Source organism: Monodon monoceros, unplaced genomic scaffold, assembly GCF_005190385.1.
Source record: "Monodon monoceros isolate NGI ecotype Baffin Bay Population unplaced genomic scaffold, NGI_Narwhal_1 Super_Scaffold_4, whole genome shotgun sequence".
In the NCBI taxonomy this organism is placed as follows: Eukaryota; Metazoa; Chordata; class Mammalia; order Artiodactyla; family Monodontidae; genus Monodon; species Monodon monoceros.
This window is the reverse complement of record NW_021703781.1, coordinates 26648188-26668167: the sequence shown is the minus strand read 5'-3', so window position 1 is coordinate 26668167 and position 19980 is coordinate 26648188. Positions and strand designations below refer to the sequence as shown.

Genomic DNA, 19980 nt, shown 5'->3' with positions numbered 1-19980 from the left:
GTCGTCACACAGTGCTCCCTGGCTATTTCCTCTTGGCTGCCTTGGGAATTCTAGTTGGAGCTGCTGTCTTTTTGCCTGAGACAGAAGTGACCTGCTATTAAATAAACAGGCGTTTGAAAGCCACCCCGTCGTTACATTCTGAAAGCCAGAGGTTGCCACAGGACAGTTACTTAAATCAAGACAATTTCCAGGCAGGAAGAAGATATAGAACCATGGCATAATTCCTCTCCCTCGTTAGTTAGTAATAGCTTGATTGAGTATCGAGAGCAACCCTAAAATGCTGCCATCAGCACCGACTACCCTTTAGATTAACACACAGCTCCTATTCCCTTGAATGTAGTTAGGCCAGCTTAATGTCAAGGCATAAAAAAGATGCTTGTTAAATAGTTTCCCAAAGCTCCAGCTCAGTCTTTAATTTGTTTTTATTCTTGTCCCCCCTCTTTCCCTCTTGTCCCTCAGTCTCACTTTTGCTTCTCCTTTTTTTTCTCTCTTTCCTCTATGCCAAAGGGCACGCCGTTAAGTCGGGCTGATTTAAGGGCCGTCAACATCAACCTCTGTGACATGTGCGTTATCCTGTCAGCCAATCAGAACAATATTGATGATACTTCGCTGCAGGACAAGGAATGCATCTTGGCGTCACTCAACATCAAATCTATGCAGTTTGATGACAGCATCGGGGTCTTGCAGGCTAATTCCCAAGGTAAGGACAGCCTCTCTGCCGTGCCTACGGGGGACAGGGGCTGGCAAGAGGGATATCCTTCACTCCGTAATCCATAGAGGCACGCATCAGCCTGCCTGGTAGAGAAACACACCGTGGCTGCCATGGCTTTCAAAGGGGCATCTGCTGCCTCTTCTTGCCAGCCCGGGCAGTGGGCTTGAGACCCTAACACCCCACACTCTCAGTAGGCTGTCTTCCCCAAAACTAATCCAGCCTTTAAGTGCCACCCCCTCAGCCTTCGCAAACAGTGGCTTTAGGCCCGGGGTCGCCAGCTAAATGCCAGAGCGCTGAGGTGATGCTGGCTGAACAGTTCTCAGTGTTTCTCCCCAGCATCTGGTTTTGCCATTGACCTGTGTTAAGCTTTGCCGTTGTTACAGCTGCGTGGGGGTGTTAAGCTTTGTGTTGTTATCGGCTGACCAAGGGACAGTGGTCTGTGGAGGGTGGGGAGTATATGGACACTGAAAGTCATTTAGCAGAAGGTGACACGTGTCAGCCCATGCGTTCTCTGTAGGAGGCATGACTGTTAAATGCCACACATCTGCTACCTCTGTTCTGCCCTGGTCTTCCCTGTCATTTGCTCTGGGACCCTGGGCAGAGGGTTCCAAGTAAAGATGTTGTCTAGGAGTCTCAGAGGGGCGGCACTGCAAAAACCCTGCAACAAACACCTCACTCATCAGGGCCTTGGCAGGGTGGGATGTGAAGCATTTTCCGTCAAGTAACACCTCTGTGTGGGCTTGCCATGAGCTGCAGGATCATTGTCATATGCGGTCTACTGGATAGGTGGCATCGGGTGCCTGATAGGGACCTGAATGCCATCATTCCAGGAGTAAAGATAGAGGGCATACAGCCCACAAAAACTATAGCATCTGGGCTGTGAAGCACCATCTTACAGATATGATGAAGCTCAGCTCGATCCTGCCGCCTAGACCTATGTGCTACATTATCTTTTGCCAACTCAGCATGACCACCACCTCCTTCTAAGGTCCCCCCGACGTTGCAGCGAAGCCTGAAACAATAGTTTCCAGAAGCCCTTTGTCTGCCTGGTTCTGGGCTGGAGTCTGCCCATGAGAGAGGGGCAGTAGGGCGAGGTCTGGAAAGTGGAAGAGAAAAACAGGTCTTGATCTTTGGAGGCAGCTACAGGGTTGAAAGCAGCTCTCGGGGGAAGCTTTGAGAACCACTGGCTTTGCTGCCAGAGATGGAGAGTGGTGTGTGGGCTTCCCCGAGGGTCCTGAGGTTCACAGCACCTTCTGGTGAAGTTCAAGAGAACCTTCCCCTTGGTGCTGCAAGTGAAATGGCTAATGGTGGCCTCTTTGACGTTTGCTCCTCCAGCCCTGCCCGTGGCTGTGTCAACCTCTAATTTTCGCCATACCTGGAATAGAGTGGTTTCTATTCTTGACATAACCCTGGCTGATACAGCCTGAAGGTTTTGACATCTCCACTCCAGCCTCCTCTGCCTCTCCCCCAAATCTAAATCTTGGTCTCCATTTGCTCAGCGGTGCCCACAGGACAGAGCAATGCGCCGAGGCCCTAAGAAAGGAGCCTTAACTCTTTCCTGCCTCCTGCACGACCTGCTCAGGGAGCAGAGGTGACAAAGGATGGGAGGAGACAGTTAGCTGGCCTTCTTGGAGGGGGAAGAGGCAAGCTGGCTTTTGGTTCCTGCCCCTAAGTAGTTGATCTTCACTGTGTGTCTTCCCACCCACACTCCAGCATGGGCATCACCCAGGGACTGTTAGAAATGCAGACGCTCATGCCACACAGACCTGCCGGGTCAGAATCTGCATCCTAACAGCGTCCCCAGGTGACTCGTGTGCACTGCTTTAAGGCACAATAAATCTTTACGCTAACAGCACTGGGTCCAGTGAACACACTGACCAACCCCATTAGATGCTCCTCGTCTCCTGGCAGGAGCTAGCAGAGGGAATGGAAAGAAGCAGAAGCAGGGGAGGTGCTCCCTCCAGGTAGAGATGGAACCAAATAGGGGGTGTAGAGGCAGGAAAAGACTCCCTTTCCCCATCATGCCTGTTTCCTCGCAATTCAATAATCGTGATTTTCAGGGTCCTAGATTAGAATCTCAACATATAATATAGTCACATATGCATCCGACATAGGTGTTCCTTCCAGCTCTCTTAAACCTTATCCCCGCCTGTCAGATCCTTTTGATGGCCAAACTGGTAAAAAAATGCTTCCCCTCTCCTCTTCAAACACTTACTCGATTCTCAAAAGCCTTCTTTACTGTTTTTATCACAGGAATAAGCAAGAATAGTAGGTCTTGGAGGGAGAGAAGGAAGAAAGGAAAAGAGAACTCATTTTTTCCTGCAAAAAAAAAAGAAAAAAAAAAGAAAAAAAGGGCTCTTATTTTGTACAAACACACACACACACACACGCGCGCGCACACACGCACACCAGAAGGGGCAGAGGATGTGCCCAAGGCCGGTGGTCGTTTTCAGAGACTCCTGGTTGGCATTGGAGTGGAGTGGAGTGTACATCCCCCAGTAGCCAGCAAGCATTCTGTTTGGCTCTCAGTGAGAGACTGTCAAAGCTGTAGCCCCACTGAGTCCATATTTCCCATCGTTTTCTTACTCTGTCTGCTCCTCTCTTGTCCTTGGTTTCTAATAGTCCCCTTTGGTGACACTCTGACCTTCCAAAAAGCAGTGGTCCGGTGGTGGCCATCAACACAGGAGGTTCCTCCGCGATGGGTGAGCGTTGGAAGTTCACGTTCGGCTGCTCACTGTACAGCCCACGCCTCAGGTTCATCCCAGTCCATGGGGTCAGATGGACGAGCCGAGATTCCCGGCTGCTTCCCCTCCTTGAGACCCTTGTGACCCACCGGAACGCCCACTGTCCTCAAATACTTCTGTTACCCTTCATCTGGGCATTTGGCATGACCAAACTCCAAGTGGATTGGAATTACAGAATACAAAAATGGATTTCGCCTTACTGTTTTCATTTCGGGGAACAAATCTAACTTCCCCATGAGAGGGAACTACAGAGATTTCTGGCCACTGACACGCAACCTTTCATCACTCTTTATTCTGTAGTCCTTATGAAACCCATTCCTTTGTTTTGTCTCGAGAGCTATGTTACCATCTCTCCAGAACACAGCAGGACAGAACTGTGGACCCAGGACAGATGTGTGTACTCTTGGGCCAGAGTATTCACGCAACCTTATGGCGAGTTGTTCTAACATGAAATGAAACAAGAAAATGTGTCTTCTTAACATTGAGGAGGTAGAGCCTTCACTGGTATTTGTGTTCAGACACTTGCCACTGCGTGTTATTTGCTCTCCTAGACTCACAAACCTCTTTTCCCTTTTCTCTTTTCACATTCCCTTTTAGTGTCACTGTTCTAGCCCACATGGTGTCAGGACTGGCCCAGCCTAGGGATTCTGGACCAGATACTTTCTGAAAAGATCTGAAATGTGATGGCTGATTGTCAGAAACAATTACAGAGAAAGGTGGCATACCCCATGCTGGACGGTATATCCGATGTGACAGTTGGGTCTATGAGATGCAGTTTTAGTATACAGCAGGCAAGACTGCAGTGACAATTATATAAAGCAGGTGAAGCCACTTCTTGCTGGTCAGCATACATCAGCTCAGAACAACTTTACAGCCCTTTACCAGCAACTAAGTGCCTTTATTTACAGAGCGCCTGTCACTTCCCTTTGGCTGGAGAGCTGGTGTATTATTTAGCACGCATTTATCTGGGGAAAACATTTCAATTTAAATCAGCTGGTACAACGGTGGCTCTTGCCAGACTCTCTCCCTGTGGTTCTAAAAGACAAGAACTGAGTCTGATCTTGGAAAGGAGGGTGAACAGAGGGAGGAAGGGTCTATTCTCAAGAGAGCCACTTGAATCAGAACCTGAAAGGAAGGATCATGCGATTGAGTTTCCCATTGTGCTTTTTTTGTTGTTGAAGTATGATGGTTGATTTACAACGTTATATTAGTTTCGGGTAGATAACGTAGTGAGTGATTCAATATTTTTATAGATTATGCACCATTTAAAGTTATTATAAAATATTGGCTATATTCCCTGTGCTGTACAATGTATCCCTTGTAGCTTATTTATTTTATACATAGTATCAAAAGTCTGTATCTCTTACTCTCCTACCCGTATCTTGTCCTTTTCCCTTCCCTCTCCTGACCGGCAACCACTGGTTTGTTCTCTATATCTGTGAGTCAGTTTCTGTTTCGTTGCATACATTCACTTGTTTTATTTTTTACATTCCACATATAAGTGATAACATACAGTATTCACCTTTGTCTGACTTATTTCACTAAGCATAATACCTTCTAGGTCCAACCATGTTGTTGCAAATAGCAGAATTTCATTCTTTTTTATGGCTAATATTTGTGTGTGTGTGTGTGTGTGTGTGTGTGTGTGTGTGTGTGTATGTGTATATATGCCACATCTTCTCTACCTACTCATCTATTGATGAACATTTAGGTTGATTTCATATCTTGACTATTGTAAATAATGCTGCTATGAACATTGGGGTGCATGTATCTTTTTCAATTAGTGTTTTCGATTTCTTCAGATATATAACCAGGAGTGGAATTACTGGATCATGTGGTAGTTCTATTTTTAGTTTTTTGCCATTATGCTTTTATATTGAGTTATGAAATGAGCATTTATAGTTTCTTCCTGCTTAACCTTCCAGTAAGGGTAAGTCTTAAGGGAAAGAAAGAGGAATAAGTGAGTGACCACTATGTGTCAGGCACTGTAGCACGCAGGACACAAATGGCTACCATATTGGACAGTGCAGGTGTAGAGTATAGGCTTACTGCCTTGCTAAGGGTTTGGATTTATAGGAAGATGATTAAATCCATCTTTTAGAAAGATAGCAGACAAAAATATGAGCATGGTTTAGAGGTGGAAAGAGATGGTGGCATGAGCTATATGAGAGGACTACTGCAATGGACTAGAAGGGATGAGATCAGGGCTGACAGGACAACTTAGTGATGTTAGTTGCAAGGACAAGACAGAAATTGAGATAGATTTGAAACAGAGAGAACAGCTGTCGAAGACTAGTTGGTGGGAAAGAGGTATGGATGAACAAGGATGAGGAATTGGGAATGCGTTTCGAGGTTGGCCGCGGGGTGGATGTAAAAATGATTAAGTTCGCAAAGGACCCAGGAGGAGAAATAAGCTTGGGGCAGAAGGTAAAACAATTAAGTCCTGGTTCATTTGAATTGAAATTTTCTGGAGAATATCCAGTGAGAAATAAGAACATACGGTTACAGGGATAAAGTTAGGTTTGAAGCTATAGACTTGGAGGTCGTTGGTGATGGACAGTGTATGGGCCTTGAGAGTGGATATTTCCCAGGGAGACAAGGCAGGGCAACTAAGAGAAAAGGGGCCATTGTGGAACCTTGGGAAACATCAACCTTGAAGGGACAAACAGAGGAAGAGAATCCAGTGAGAGGGCTGAGGACACAGATTTTGGGGGGTAGGACTGGGTGGTATGAAGTTAAAGGAGAAGAGCGTTGAATAAATTCCAGAGTCGCGATCTAGAATGTATCCTAATTATTTCTCGCTGTGTGTGTTTTCTTGAGCAGACTCTGAGCTCTTTGAGAGGCAGAGACTCTTCCTCACCTTGCTAATCTTCGTGTCCCCAGTCCCTCTAGAACAGGACCTAGCATAGAGTTGGCATGCCAGAAGAATTTGTTGGGCTGAACTGATTTCAAAGGAAACTGCAGAAAAGTCAAGTAGATGAGGGCCTAAAAATGGCAACAGTGCATTGGACCCTCAGGAAGTTCCCAGTGATCTTAGCAAGAGCGGCTGAGTAGCTTGTTGCCAGTAGAAGCGAGCATTCAGGGGACTCAAACCTTAATGGGAGATGAGAGTTGGAGACCCTATATTACTCTTTCAAGTGCAGGTAGGGAGAGAAATAGGATATTTCAGAGGAGCTCGTCAAAGAAAGGATTTCCTTTTTGTTTTTAGAAGAGGGAGAAATACACCATATTTGTTGGCTATGGTAGGCTAGGGTGAAGCCCCATAGAGGGGCAAAGTTTGAAGCTACAGGAGAGAGTTGTTAAACGATAAAGAAGGAACCAGGGAGAAGCAGGAGAGATGATGTGTCCTTTAAAAAAGAAGGAATGATCCTTGTTCCTCTGAGTCAGAGGGCTGGATGGGGAAGAGGAAGCTGGAGGAAACTTCAGTCTGATGGCCCCTCCTTTCTTCATGAAGCAACCAACTTGGCTTTCCTTGAGGAGTCAAGTGGGCCAATTAGGACAGGGAACCGATGTGGTAAAAGTTCAGAGCGGACACCATGGGAACCACGTAAGGAAAGGAGTGGATTTAGGTGAAAGCACCATGAGCATTGGTGAGAACCATGCTCATGAACCATGAGAACCATGAGAACCATGATAAAACCAGTCAGCACTGCCCTGCAGTTTTCTCTGCAGTGCTTTGCAAAAAAAGCGCAGAAACTAGAAATTGGCTTTAGCTTGGGATGGAGATTCGGAGGAGGCAAAGAATTCCCTGGTGCTGTTGAGAGAATATTAAAATGAGTGTCCCAGGGTCTAAGACAGTAGGTGGAGAAGTTAAACCAGAGTTGGGGCTTCTAGGCAGAGAGGCCAAAAACGAAGCAAGCAATAAATCTCTGCGAGGACAAAGAACGGGCACGTGGAGTAGAAGAGTGCCAAAGGGTGGGAGGTTTGATTAGAGAAAGGATGTGATGACCTCAGAGAATGAAATATTCCTTGCAGAGCCAGAACAGATCTTGGTCATGTTCACGCTAATACAGTTCTTCTCCACAAGGACTCTGAGCCCAAAGCAGAGCCCATCTGTTCACCACCATCACCCTCACCACCACCACTACCATGACCAGCACGACCACCGGCACCACCACCATCAGCCATAATAATAATGCTTATGCTTCATGAATGTTTCCTGCTGTTATGTGGTAGGTATTTTGTCAACCAAGACAACGGGCATTTCTTACATCACCGGTTTTCACCCTTGGCTGCACATTGTAAGCAGTTGAGAAATGTTAAAAAAAATATCAACACCTGGGTTGCCCCTTAGCAGTTGTGACTTAGCTGGTGGGGGGGGGTACGACCCGGGCATCAGGAGTTTTCGAAGTTCCCTGATGATTCCCAGGTGCAGCCAGGGTTGAGAACCGCTGCCCAAGGTGGTCCCCAGAGGAAGTGTATGAAGCAAGAGGGTTACTATTTTGATTGTAAAGAGGAAGAAACTGAGGCTTTGAGAAGCTAAGTAATCATTTTAACCTGAGTCTCCTGGCTTCCTGGGAATCCTAACCTTTAAATCATTTGCTTCTTTATAACTATTCTGTTATTTAAACCTGTTGGTCTACCTTCTTCCTTTCATATTTTTGTAGATTATCATTAACTTTCCCAATACTGAAAATCCGTAAGTGGAGAAAAGGGGTAGGGGAAGGCAGTGGGAAACCAGGCTCTGGCTTTTGCCCAACTGGCTACATTTGTCATCTTGTTTCTGTCATATGTCTCAAGGCGATAAGTAAAGGATATTAGTTGCCCTGTGGACAGGCCTTCTTCTCGACCACAGCCTTTGAAAGGTGGCAGGGCTGAGATCCAGCACCACACGGCTATTAAACAGCGACGTTGCCCACCTTCAAAGCCAGCAGGGTGCCCCTCCCAGTGCCTGGGTCTCTTCAAGAAGATGGAGCTGGTGTATATCAATGCCTGGGCTAAATGTGGATGCTGGTGTTAGGGTTCCTCTCTTGTTCTTTTTCCTGTTATATCTGCATTCATCTGATTCATGCTACCTGTCCTGAAAGTGTCAGTCCAATTCCAGGAACATTTACTAAGCACCTGTCATGTGCCCAGACTGTGCACGGCAGACACTGCTGTGGAGTCAGGGGTCATAAAGCACATTCCCGGTCTTTGCAACCTCCTAGGAAAATAAATAACTCTGCTTTAGAATGCTGGTTGATTCCCATGGGAGAATTACCATCTGTGGAGGCTAACACTAGGGACAGGAAGAGAAGGAGAGTGGGTTTGAGAGACACTCTGGGAAAAAAGCAGAGGATTTCAGCAGTTGGAAACAAATAGATCTGGCTGCAGTCAGAGAGCAGAACAGAGGAAAAGGGGCAGAGGTACATGGGGACATGTTTGAGGGACAGCAGTGGGTACAGCTGGGCAGGAACACAGTGTGTATATTGGGCAGCAGGGGGACAGGAGGCTGAAGTGTGGGTTGGGCATTGAGAAACTGTTTTTTTAGTTAGGAAGCTGTACGTAATTCAGTAGGCACCGGGGGCTACGGAAGGTTTCAAAGCAAGAGAGTGATGGGATTGGACCTGAACTTTAGGAAGATTGACCTGGCAGCCCAGTGAAGCATTGTTCGGAGTGGGAAAGAAGAGGCTGCAGGGAAACTGGGTAGGAACAGTGGTTACCCAGGAGGAGACCAGGAACCTGGAACTGGAAAAAGAAGGGGAGGCTCTAGCGTAAGATGGGTAGGCATAAAACAGACTGTGTGAATGTGAGCTTCCTTCCTGGTGATGGAGGACAGCGGCTGCTCATGGGAAGAAGCCTGCAGAGAGGAGGGACTGGCTGCAGGACCAAGTAGTGTTGGATGTGTTGGGTTTCAGTTGTGATTCATTTCCGCATGGACTTGGTGGAAAAATCCGGGTGAATCTGAAAAACAGACGGGTGGAAATGAAGTCCTGAATCCAGGAAAGGGTCACAGTTAGAGATCCGCCCCATGGCCCATGCTCTAGGGGCCGAGAAGAGCCTCAGGGGAGAGGATAAGGAAAGAGAGTTGAACGGCAGAAGTCTGAGGACCATCTTAGAAAGGACAAGAGGGAACCATTGGTACAAGCCACGGAGCCACAGCTGAGCTGAGTTCCCAATGCTCCTGGGGAGGGAGGAGCATGTGTCTCAAACTTTGGGACAAATGTCTGCTGCCTGCTTTCTCTTGCCTCCTCTAAATTAATTTGTCTATGTTTTATGCCTCTTTACAACCACAAGTTTAAAGAAATTATAGTGGACTTACATGAACATGCCGACAGGCACACAAGCACGAGACACACGTACACACACACCTTAGTTCCTACAGCCCTCTCTGACCCTCAGGCACAGTTACACTAAGTGATGTCCACATATAAGCGGACGCTCTCCTTTGTCTGAATTTCAACAAAGGTTAAGAGCCTGAAGTAGGGAATGACATTTTTCTTTGGAAGTATGGCTGCAGTCCTTGGAGAGACAGCATTAATTGGGGGCATAGGGTACATCCTGAAGTCTGAGATAGCTCTTACTGTTTCAGGGAAGAAAATGCGACTTCTGTTTCATATATGGGGGAGATCATGTGAATTAAGATCTCTAAATTATATTGGATCACAGGAGTCAGGATTCAAAAGGACCTTTCCTAAACTGGAACTTTGGGACAAAATCCATGGGATGGAATGGAATGAAGTCTGCTGAACATTAAGTTTCAAATAATTACTCAAGACAAGCTGGATAAACCTTGCTGATACAGGTGTAATTTGTTTGGAGCAGTGATTGTTTCATCCTGGCCAGCCCGAGAGGAGGTGTGTCAAGAGCTATGAAGATTTGAAGGAAGACATTGAGAAACAGGCAGTGCTGCCAAGGGGTCAACCAGAATGGGGAAATGCTTGGACTACGTGTCACTTGCCCAGCGGTTAAGAGAACGGGGCTGGGGGACCAAAAGGGCCGTCTTCTGCTCCATTGAACAAAACCAGGATCGATGGCTAATGATTAAGGAGAACCAGATTTTAATCCCACATAAGAAAGGCTGCCTAAACATGTAGTGAGCGTCCTATCACCGCATGACTGTTTGCCAAATGGAAGTTCCTGGCGTGATCTTTGTGATGGTGGGGAAAGTAGATGAGAGGAGTTCCGTGGTCCTTTATAACTGAGGGTCTCTGGTATTTTCTTGATTCTGATGACACAGAGCTCTGTGTTTTAGAAGGTCTACGTTCTTACTCCAGAGGGAGAGCTATGCTGTTTGGCGAAATTGGGGTCGTAATGGGTCTTTTAGTGGAAACTTTCCAGAATGGTACTGTCTTTGTGTCTAAGATGGGGAGTGGCCTGCATTGGGGTGAGCAGCTGCACATCTGGCTTTTCCATTAATTTGACAGACCACCCCCATCTTCAACTCCCATGTCACCCCTCAACACCTGCCCATCCCAGTTTTCTCCCTGCCTCCCCTCCCCCAAGCCTCACCCCCTGCACACCCGGGCTGCTCTCACTTGCAAACATACCTATACACATATCCTACACACATTGTTCCTCCCTGAAATCAGAGAAGCCTTTCTTCAGCTGTTCCCATATAACATTTCATTACCACAATATTCTCTCTCAATTCTGAGCTGGTGGGGGGGGAGAAGCCATTCCTCTTTATACCCACCCAAGGAACAAAGCTCAGCGCTTAAATATTTTTCTTCAGTTGTAACTGAAAGGGCTGTTGGCTTCCGTCCCAAAAACCAGAAAGACAATTATACTTAGCTGTTTAGAGCTTTATAAATACCACACTGGAGTAGCCTCTAGGTAGTAACTTTAGATACCCAGCCCAATAACTTTCTTTTATTGGTTTGTGATTTAGATCTTATTTTCAGTCCTCTATAATAAGAGGAGTACATTTCATTAAAAGAGCTTACTAAACAATAAAGAAAATCTGGCTTAGGGCTCCGAGCAGGTCTCAGGTACAGAAAGGGGTCTGCCCTGTTCCATTTCTTCTGCAGACATCATGAGATGGATCTGAGCACAGTGGGGTAGCTGTATTTCAGCAAAGCAGCCATTGCAGCCGTTTTCTAAATGACTTCAACTTGGGAGATTTTTTCCTACACAGCATATTTCACCACATGGGAGATGCTCTGAAGACTGCCATCTACTAGTCTGGCAATAGATTCCCAGTGAAGGAAACAAGGAAAAGCAACCACCGTCACGACAATAGCTGTAACAAGAGACTGAGGAGTGAGGGTTACTTTCTGAACCCATGGAGGTTTTTAGGCCCTCCGTAAATGGAGGTCTAACCAGGGGAGTGGATTGGGGAAGAGAAAGTAAAAACGGACAGTATCGCCTCTTCCTTCCAATGGCCTGCTTAGCAGAATTCACTTCTGCTGTGCCCAGTTGGGACAACTGCAGTGAGAGGAAATCTGAGCTTCAGAGACAGAAAACAGATGTGGGGTGGAGTTGGGGTGGGACTGAGCTCGTTGTCCCAGCATCAGGCTTTCATGAGCTGCTCTGCTACTCGAAGCTCGTGTGCCTAGTTAAGGCTCCTTTAAAAAAATTATAATTCCCCCTTTTTCTTCAGGTGAGTCATGCACCAGGCACATTCATAGACAATATTTCATTTAATCTCCCCGATAAGCTACTCAGGCAGAGGTGATTTATCTCCATTCTGCAGATGAGAAAACTGAGGCTCAGAAAAATTCAGCAACTTGTCCAAAGTCTCTTAGCTCAGATCCCCAAACTGTCTGATTCCAAAGCCTTGTGCTTTTCTCACTACATCAGTCTGCCACATAAAAGAGAACAAGTGTTATTCTGATGAAAACGGGCCTGGATCTATACATCTGCTTTTCAGGGTCATGGAGGCATCCCTGGGGACAAACGTTCAGTGAAAGGAAAGCTCTCAAGGCATGCCAGACTCCCAAACTGCTTCTTACAGTCAAGGGCTGACTTTGTTTTGAATATTCTTGTCTCTGGGCATCCCTGTTTTGTGGGTCCCTTACCCTCCCCACCCCAGCAGTCAGAGACACTAGGATCCTCTTGGTCCCTGACTGCATTGCTACGACAACCATACCAACAACAGCAGAGTTGGGAGAAGGGTTTTGCTTAGCTGCCTCTGTGAACAGTATAATTGCTTGAGCTTTTTTTCCCCCTGTTAATATAGACTTGATTTTGGAGCTGCCAAAAAGAGGGTGGAAAGATTGAGACCCAGATATTGCTTTCTTTTGTTCAGAAACTTATAAAATATTTCCAGGTTTTATCTCCTCATCCCACTTTCCAGGTGGAAGTTTCCATGGAAGACAGAGAATGAACAGACTACTCTAGCCCTCAAAGCCTAGGAGTTCAGGCTGTATGTTATGCTCAGAAAAATGGTCCAGATAAATTGTCCTGCGGGAGGAAAGTGCGGTTGTATAATCAGAGGAAGGTGAAAGAAATCTTGTCATCCCGCAGACTCTCTGAGGCCCCTGGTGAGATTCCAGATAAGGATCCAACAGTTCTTTTCCTGAGCGTCAGTTTAGGAAAGTTGCCTGAGGTTAGTCCCTGCTCTTTCCACGGTCCATGCCATCATGACACTAAGGACATCTATAGGCAGAAGTGACACAGATGTGTAGAATAAGTTGTATGGCACAAGTTGAATGCACATATTTAACGATATGGGATCTGGAACATTCCAGAGTACCTTGCAAAATGCATGGTGTGAGTCATTTGTAATTTGCTGAGGCATGAATGTGATCCATATGCTATGAAGATAGCACGCATGCCTCAAGCCAGCAAATGAGCCTACAAACCATCCAGTGTATTTTTGTCTTTACCCTTCCTTTTATAAGTGAAAACTCATGTGAAGTCCTAAAACCTTTATTTCCCTTTTTAAAAAAATGGCCCTGCAAAGAAGCCAACTGATTTATAAATGACTGTGGTTCTGGATTGATAGAATATTTAAGGGTATGAGTGGTTATGCTTCATGGAATTCTGGAGGAAATTAGTCCCCCAGTTGTGGAAAAGCAGTAGAGTAATCCTGGAGTGTCTTATCACGTATCTCCTGTCAAGAATTTCTGGATATTCTAAGTGCCCCATGGATGTCACCACACAGTGTGTTATAAGAAGGCAGAATTTGCTTTGAGCTGCAGTGGTCCAGAGGTCGGGGTAGCTCCAGAGTAAGTGGAGTTGAGTTTGAAAATAGGTATGATTATTGTAAGTAAAGGGGCTACAGGCAGATGGAAAGGGCTGGGGCAGAGTGAGGAAGGCCACACAAGCAGGAAAGGCCAAGTTTATTCATGACAGGCACTTGGCTATGTGTCTACTAATGACATTGCTGAGGGACTTAAGGATCTCAGGGTGTCAAAGGAAATGATTGTAGGTGAGGTCACTGTTAACTTGGATAGACCCTCAAAGAATGGCCTTTTCTGTCATCTTACTGACCTTCCCGCTCCCACCGTCAGAAATATACTTAATGCTTAGCATAGCACCTCACACCTAGCAGATGCTTAGTAGAGGTGAGTGGAGTGAGCAAATAAATGATTTAATCCCCACATCTCTTGTTTGCAGTCTGCTCTGTCTTAGTTTGCCCTCAAATGAGATAAAGCAGTTCGATTCCTTTATTAAATACCACATCCTTTCCTTCCAGCCTTCAGTCACCCTCCATTCATTTGATAGCTGGGTACTGCGCAAGGGTCCCAAAGATCGAAGGCACTGAAGTTGTCAGGAGGAGGCATGGTCAGACTTGCGCAAGAGTTCTCTAGTGCAAATCATCCCATTCCCTTAACCTTTGCTAATAGCTCCCAAGCCTCAATATTTTACTGGCCTCATCACAGGTATATTGCACAGTACCAGCCCAAGGCCTGAGGAGGCTATAGCATTGAGACCTTCACAGTTCAATAATGTACAGAAAACATCTCTACTTTCTGCTCTAGGGGGCTTGGACTGGTTCCTCAGCACTTCCCTGGCCACGTGGAGATGGACGCTCACTCCTCTCAGCCATGGGCTGGCGAATTGTGCTCTGTCACCTGGGCGGGGGCAATTAATCAGATGGGTTTTGTTTCTCTGATGGTGAATCACAAGTGGGGCTGTCAGAGGGATGACACCGTCGTGTAGGGTCAAGGGACAAAGTGTTAAATCCTACTTAACCTTAGTCGTGTGGTATTTGACTTTGGATAAACACTCTGATTTCATTTCTTCATCCCTGAAATGGGGTTTGTTAGAGTAGCCCCACCTAAATACCCTGAGGGATTGTGTGTGAATCCAAGGAGATGATGACTACAGATTGGTTTTATAAAACATGGAGGGCTTTGGAAATCGCATTTTGCAGTCAGGTTAATCATGGTGTGTGAGGGCTCCTGAACTGAAAAGTTGGGTTTGAATGCAGCTCTGCTACCTACTAGGCCTGGGCAAATTATTTAACCTGTCTGTGCCTCCGTTTTCTCACTGAGAATACTAATTGTACCTGGCTCATCAAATTTCTGTGAGATATAAGTGAGATATAGGGCTTTCTCTAGTCTGTGTGGTACCTTTACGTGAGTCAGAAAAAGTCACTCCTTTCTTTGAGATACTTTACTTCCATGTGTTTAAAAATTCTCATAATATACTGATTATGTTTGAACAGTATGCTTTTCTACCATCTGCTAGGAAAAAACATCATAATAAATATGCAAATATATCATTCCGTGGTATGAGTGATGCCCACTTTGATGAACTGTTGTTCAGTGTCTGACCTTCGTAACCATACATGGCAGCCCTGAGTGGATGGGTGTAAAGCACTTATTACCTAGGGTGTAGTTAGAGATCAAGCAACATTAGCTTTTTTGTTATTAATATTGGATAGTTTTACCATTTTCTTTCATTTGATCCCCCAAAATAACAGTTAACAAGTTAGGGTTAGCCATTTGTACCCAGTAGCCAGAATTCCTGTTGATTCTGCTTGCCATTAGGTATGCATGGGAAGTAGATGCTGGTGGAAACCAAGACACCTTTGGGAGGTGAGCAATCCATGTGAGGGAGACTTACAAAAGCCTACAGAGTGTTGAGGAAGGATGGGGGCAGATTGACAGTGACCACTGGGATTTTCCCTCTGTAGACAGGCCAGTGTGGTACCACTCAGTGGAGCTTTTTAGGAAGCAGAAAGGCGAGGCCTTGGCTCAGTGACAGAAGACCTCACGCACATCTGCTCTGTGGCAGTCGGTTATGGCAGGAGTCCTGACATTTGGGTGAAATGACATCAATCCAGAGTTGCTACTGGCTGAGTGGGGCTCATGCTGCTCCAACTAGATGGTAGGTGGCACCTGGCCTCCCTCCTTTACCTCTTTTTCCCTCCAAAAAAGTAATTTTGGGGCTTCCCTGGTGGCGCAGTGGTTGAGAGTCCGCCTGCCGATGCAGGGGACATGGGTTCGTGCCCCAGTCTGGGAAGATCCCACATGCCTCAGAGCTGAGCCTGCGCATCCGGAGCCTGTGCTCTGCAACGGGAGAGGCCACAACAATGAGAGGCCCGCGTACCGCAAAAAAAAAAAAAAAAAAAAAAAGTAATTTTGGCCCTCAGCCTGAGGCCCTGGGAATTATTTGTTCTTCATTGGGAAAGGGGTTTTGGATCCTTTTAAATACCTAGTAAAATGATGCATCTTCTCTCTGTCCCTCCCCTACCTCCCCATAGGTGTATGCAGAAATATTTGCATACACATTCAAGAAGTTTACCTAGACCAGTGGCTTTCCACCTTAGTTGCACATTATAATCAACTGGGGAACTTTTAAACCCTGCCATGCCCAGGCCGCATCCCAGAGCAAATAAATCAGACTCTGGGCATAGGGTGCAGGCATCAGGGATTCCAATGTGCAATCGAAGTTGAGAAGCACAGGCCTAGGCTCTTCTTTACCAAAGGTAACATCTGTGAGCCTCATATCAGGGCTGTGGACTCACTAAGCTTAAATCTCCATAGACTGGCAGCCTCCAAAGGGTGATTTCTAGGAATTTTGGATGGTATATAATGGACATTATGAAAATGCTGTATATATGAGAAATGACCTTTGACTCAAGAACGTCTCCATGTTCCCCAGCCTTACACCGTCTCGATCCAGAAAGAGCAGAGGAAATAAACCAGGGGAGTGTGCATGGGAGAGATCAAGAGAGGTGGGGGCAGGTAGGTCTCAGAAGGCCTAATTGGCATAGGAAATGGAAAAATTTTGAAAATCAGTCAAACCCTGGTTCTAATGACAAGGAAGGACAGTAAATAATGAGAATGTCAGGGTTGAAGTTTCACACTTAATCTATAAACCTACTTTTAATAGGTCCTCAGGTGATTATAAATTCACAGTGGCTTTCTTTTTACTGGGTTATATGAGGCTGTTCCACATTTCTAAAGGAAGCCCAGGTGCGTCTCTTACTTACTTACTTACTTATTTATTTATATTTAGGATACTGAAGAATTTTTTTAAACCCTCCTTTTTATGAACATTAATTATATACCATGCAAGGAAGCAGTTGTCTCTATGTTATGAAATATTAAATCAAAATGCTTACCATTCCCAAATGTCCCAGAGATAAATACAGCAGTACTTTGAAGCCCCTCTTAGAGCCGTTTTGCCTGCAAATTTATCGTTTTGTCTCCATTTTCAGAAAGCCCTGTTTTCTGTGAAGTATAGCACTCTAGGTAGTTTTTAAGGCTCAAACTCCTCTGGAGTTGCCTGTGTCGGCAACAACTCTAATGTAGATGGCACACGAGGGATGGCGTGTTGATCGGCTCCTTTAAGATGATGAATGGGCAGAGAGTGTTATTGTCTTTGATTGCACGCCTTACATCATCTGTATGTAGGAATAAGAGGGCCATACTTTATCTTTAGCCATTTTATAAATATTTAAGTCCTTATAGTTGCCTAAAGATATTAAAGCATATTTTAGGGTAGTCAGAATATAAATATTATATATAGCTCAAGATACCAAAGTAGTTTAATGAATTCATAATTTTATGTTCACATTTATTGGAATGTGTTTTATGTTCCAAAAGTTCCATTTAAGGAATAAGATACCATTCTGCTTCCTGACAACACACCAAGTGTTGGCTGGCGTTTCGGGTGGGAGTCTCAGTTCCAATATCTGTAGAGGCTTTCATTAGGAAGCAAGGAGGCAGGAAGTCAGGGCCCTGGGATATGTTTCCTCCATCTCTACATTTAAAGCTATATATAAATAACTTTCTGAATAAACAATTCTGGCGCTTATTTAAATCATTAAAGCGTTCCAGAGAGAAAACTTTTTATAGCCCCTTTCCTCTATTTCAAGGAGATTAATTCAGAGAACTTAAGTAAGAACAATAAAGATGTAGTTTGCAATTTTCCCTTCCTCCCCACCCCCTTTCAGAAACAGGGACACAGACCCTGCTGGCCAGTATACAGCCCAATTCAGGGTATTATTGGTTTGGTTAGTGCCCTCCCAATGCATTCTGAACATTTCTCCCTAAGTTAAGGAGTCCCAACTTGCTCCTTCCTTTTCCTAAGTGCAAATAAATGACAGGGAGACTATTACTGCCCCTCTTTTCAGTTTTCCAGTGAAATATAAAGACTTTCCTCTTTAATATTTCACAAAGTTTCTCCAGCTCCCAGCGGGAGTCCATGCTGGGTAATGTTTGCTAATTACCAAAAACAAAACTAGACATACAACGCTGGTAAATTACCTGACCCTTTCCATTTTAATGAGACAACAAGGATTTCCCGAAATGATGTTGTTTCACTGGTTAATGGTGTCAGCAACGTTGTAATTGTGGGTTGAGACACATTAGCTGAACAACCACATGTGGAAAGGGCTTTCTCTCACAGGCCCTTTGGAGACTAGAACCACATTATCGTTAAGCCTCTGTCACTTGCAGGCTGCTAATCACTTACTTTATTATCCCGCATATCCATTGTCTTTCTTTAATTGCTCTTTAAATTAAAATTAAAAATAGTTCTAAAGCCCACCATGGCTGGGATAGCGTCTTGATTATGAAGATAACTTCAAGAAAATGGAACAACTGATAACATATTGCCAAGATTATAAGCGAGTCCCACTGTTATGTACCGTGCCTGCAGGCCCCAGGGGCCTAATTGTGGCAGTTTCTCTTCCTTCTGCCCATACTGTTTGTTTAATAAATGGTTATTTATGGCCTTTTTGGCCATTATAGCAACTTTGGAGAAAGTACATCCTTCTCATTGGTTTGGGTGCTGAAATTTCATTCTCCAGGCAAAGGTATAAAACAGAATTGAAAGGCAGGATCTGCACTACAGCTTGTGAGGACCTCTGAAAAGAGGCCCTCTTGATTCTCCTTGCTAGCTTATTCTGTATGAGTTTATTATTAAAATTTAGGGTTGTGAAAGAGACATAAACTTTCGAGCTGAAAGGAACTTTAGAGTCATCCCCATTTTACAGGTGAAGAAACTGAGGACAAGAGCAGTTGCCATGATGGTGATCACACGGCAGGAGATGAAACTGGATTGTCTGTTAGCGAGTGGATTGGATGGAGGGCTCCTGGAGGGAGGATTATAGCTTATGGACTACTCCTGAGACAGGGTATTGTCTCACGCTCAGAGTTGTAATGTGCACGCTGCATGCTTGTCATGGTGGGGTGCATTTAGTGCGTGTCTCTTGTATGCCTACACTGGTATGTTTTTTCATGTGAACTATGTGCTGTGATACTGGAAGGGAGGGCTCCTGCCTTTCACTTCTTAAAAAGATGACCCCAGGAATGACTGCGGGCATTCCTGAATATTGAGTGATCAAACCCAGAGTTACCATGATTCCAGTATTATATACAGTGCCCCAGAATTAGGATGACACATTTTTGAGAGCCGGAAGTCCTTGGGACATTGCCTTATGTGCCTCGGTTTTACAGATGGGCAAACCAAGTTTGGGTAAGACATTGAATCTAAATTGTCGCAGGGAGTCAGGGGATGACCTGGAGCTAAAACCCGTGTCTTTTGATTCTCTGTTTTTCTGTCAGCATTACCAGTCTATCATTGACATCATCAAAAATAAGTTAGTACTTATAAAGGGCTTACTTTGTGCCAGGCACTGTTATAAGCAGTTTATCTGTATTATTTAACTCATTTAATCTTCATGACATATTACTCTTCCATTTTATAGGTGAGGAGACTAAGACACAGAATTTAAGTACATCGCCCCAGATCATAAAACTGGGAACCGAAGGAGGCAGCACTCAACTCAGGCAGTCTAGCTGCAGAATTCCTGTTCTTAATCACGATGTTATGGCTCATTTCAGGATGTGGTCAGAGGATATTGATCATGGTGTAAACAGAGATGTTCAAAATCAAACTAGCACCGATCGGCCTCTTCTTTAGTGAAGTTCTATGTGTGTGGGGAATGCCTGACTCTCAAAATCCAAGATTTCAGTTACATGTTCATCTGCCAGCATCATATATGCAGGAAAGCCTTTCAAACTTCAAAGAAAGCATTTACAGTGCTTTCTTTTAAAAGACCATCAAATGTTTGGAACATCAGCCACTATCTCTGTCCAGGCGTCCTGTCTCTAGAACCTGTCAGAGACGGCTGGTTGAGAGTTGTCAGTGATGGGATTCTGCTCTTCCTGAATTGCAGGGCAATGCCTTGGACCGCTT

At 45.1% G+C, this 19980-nt stretch overlaps 1 protein-coding gene across 7 annotated transcripts in view; it reads left to right on the top strand.

The window, feature by feature from the left end:
• The window catches only part of KCNMA1 (potassium calcium-activated channel subfamily M alpha 1), a 746198-nt gene that overhangs the window by 677850 nt on the left and 48368 nt on the right, over nucleotides 1-19980 (top strand). For 5 of the 7 annotated variants that reach the window (XM_029200928.1, XM_029200929.1, XM_029200923.1 and 2 more), the window contains one exon: nucleotides 508-700. In XM_029200928.1, coding sequence (XP_029056761.1) covers nucleotides 508-700 — 193 coding nt within the window. Of the gene's footprint in view, nucleotides 1-459; nucleotides 701-19980 lie in introns of all 7 variants that reach the window. The other 2 variants (XM_029200922.1, XM_029200924.1) reach the window with 1 other exon arrangement.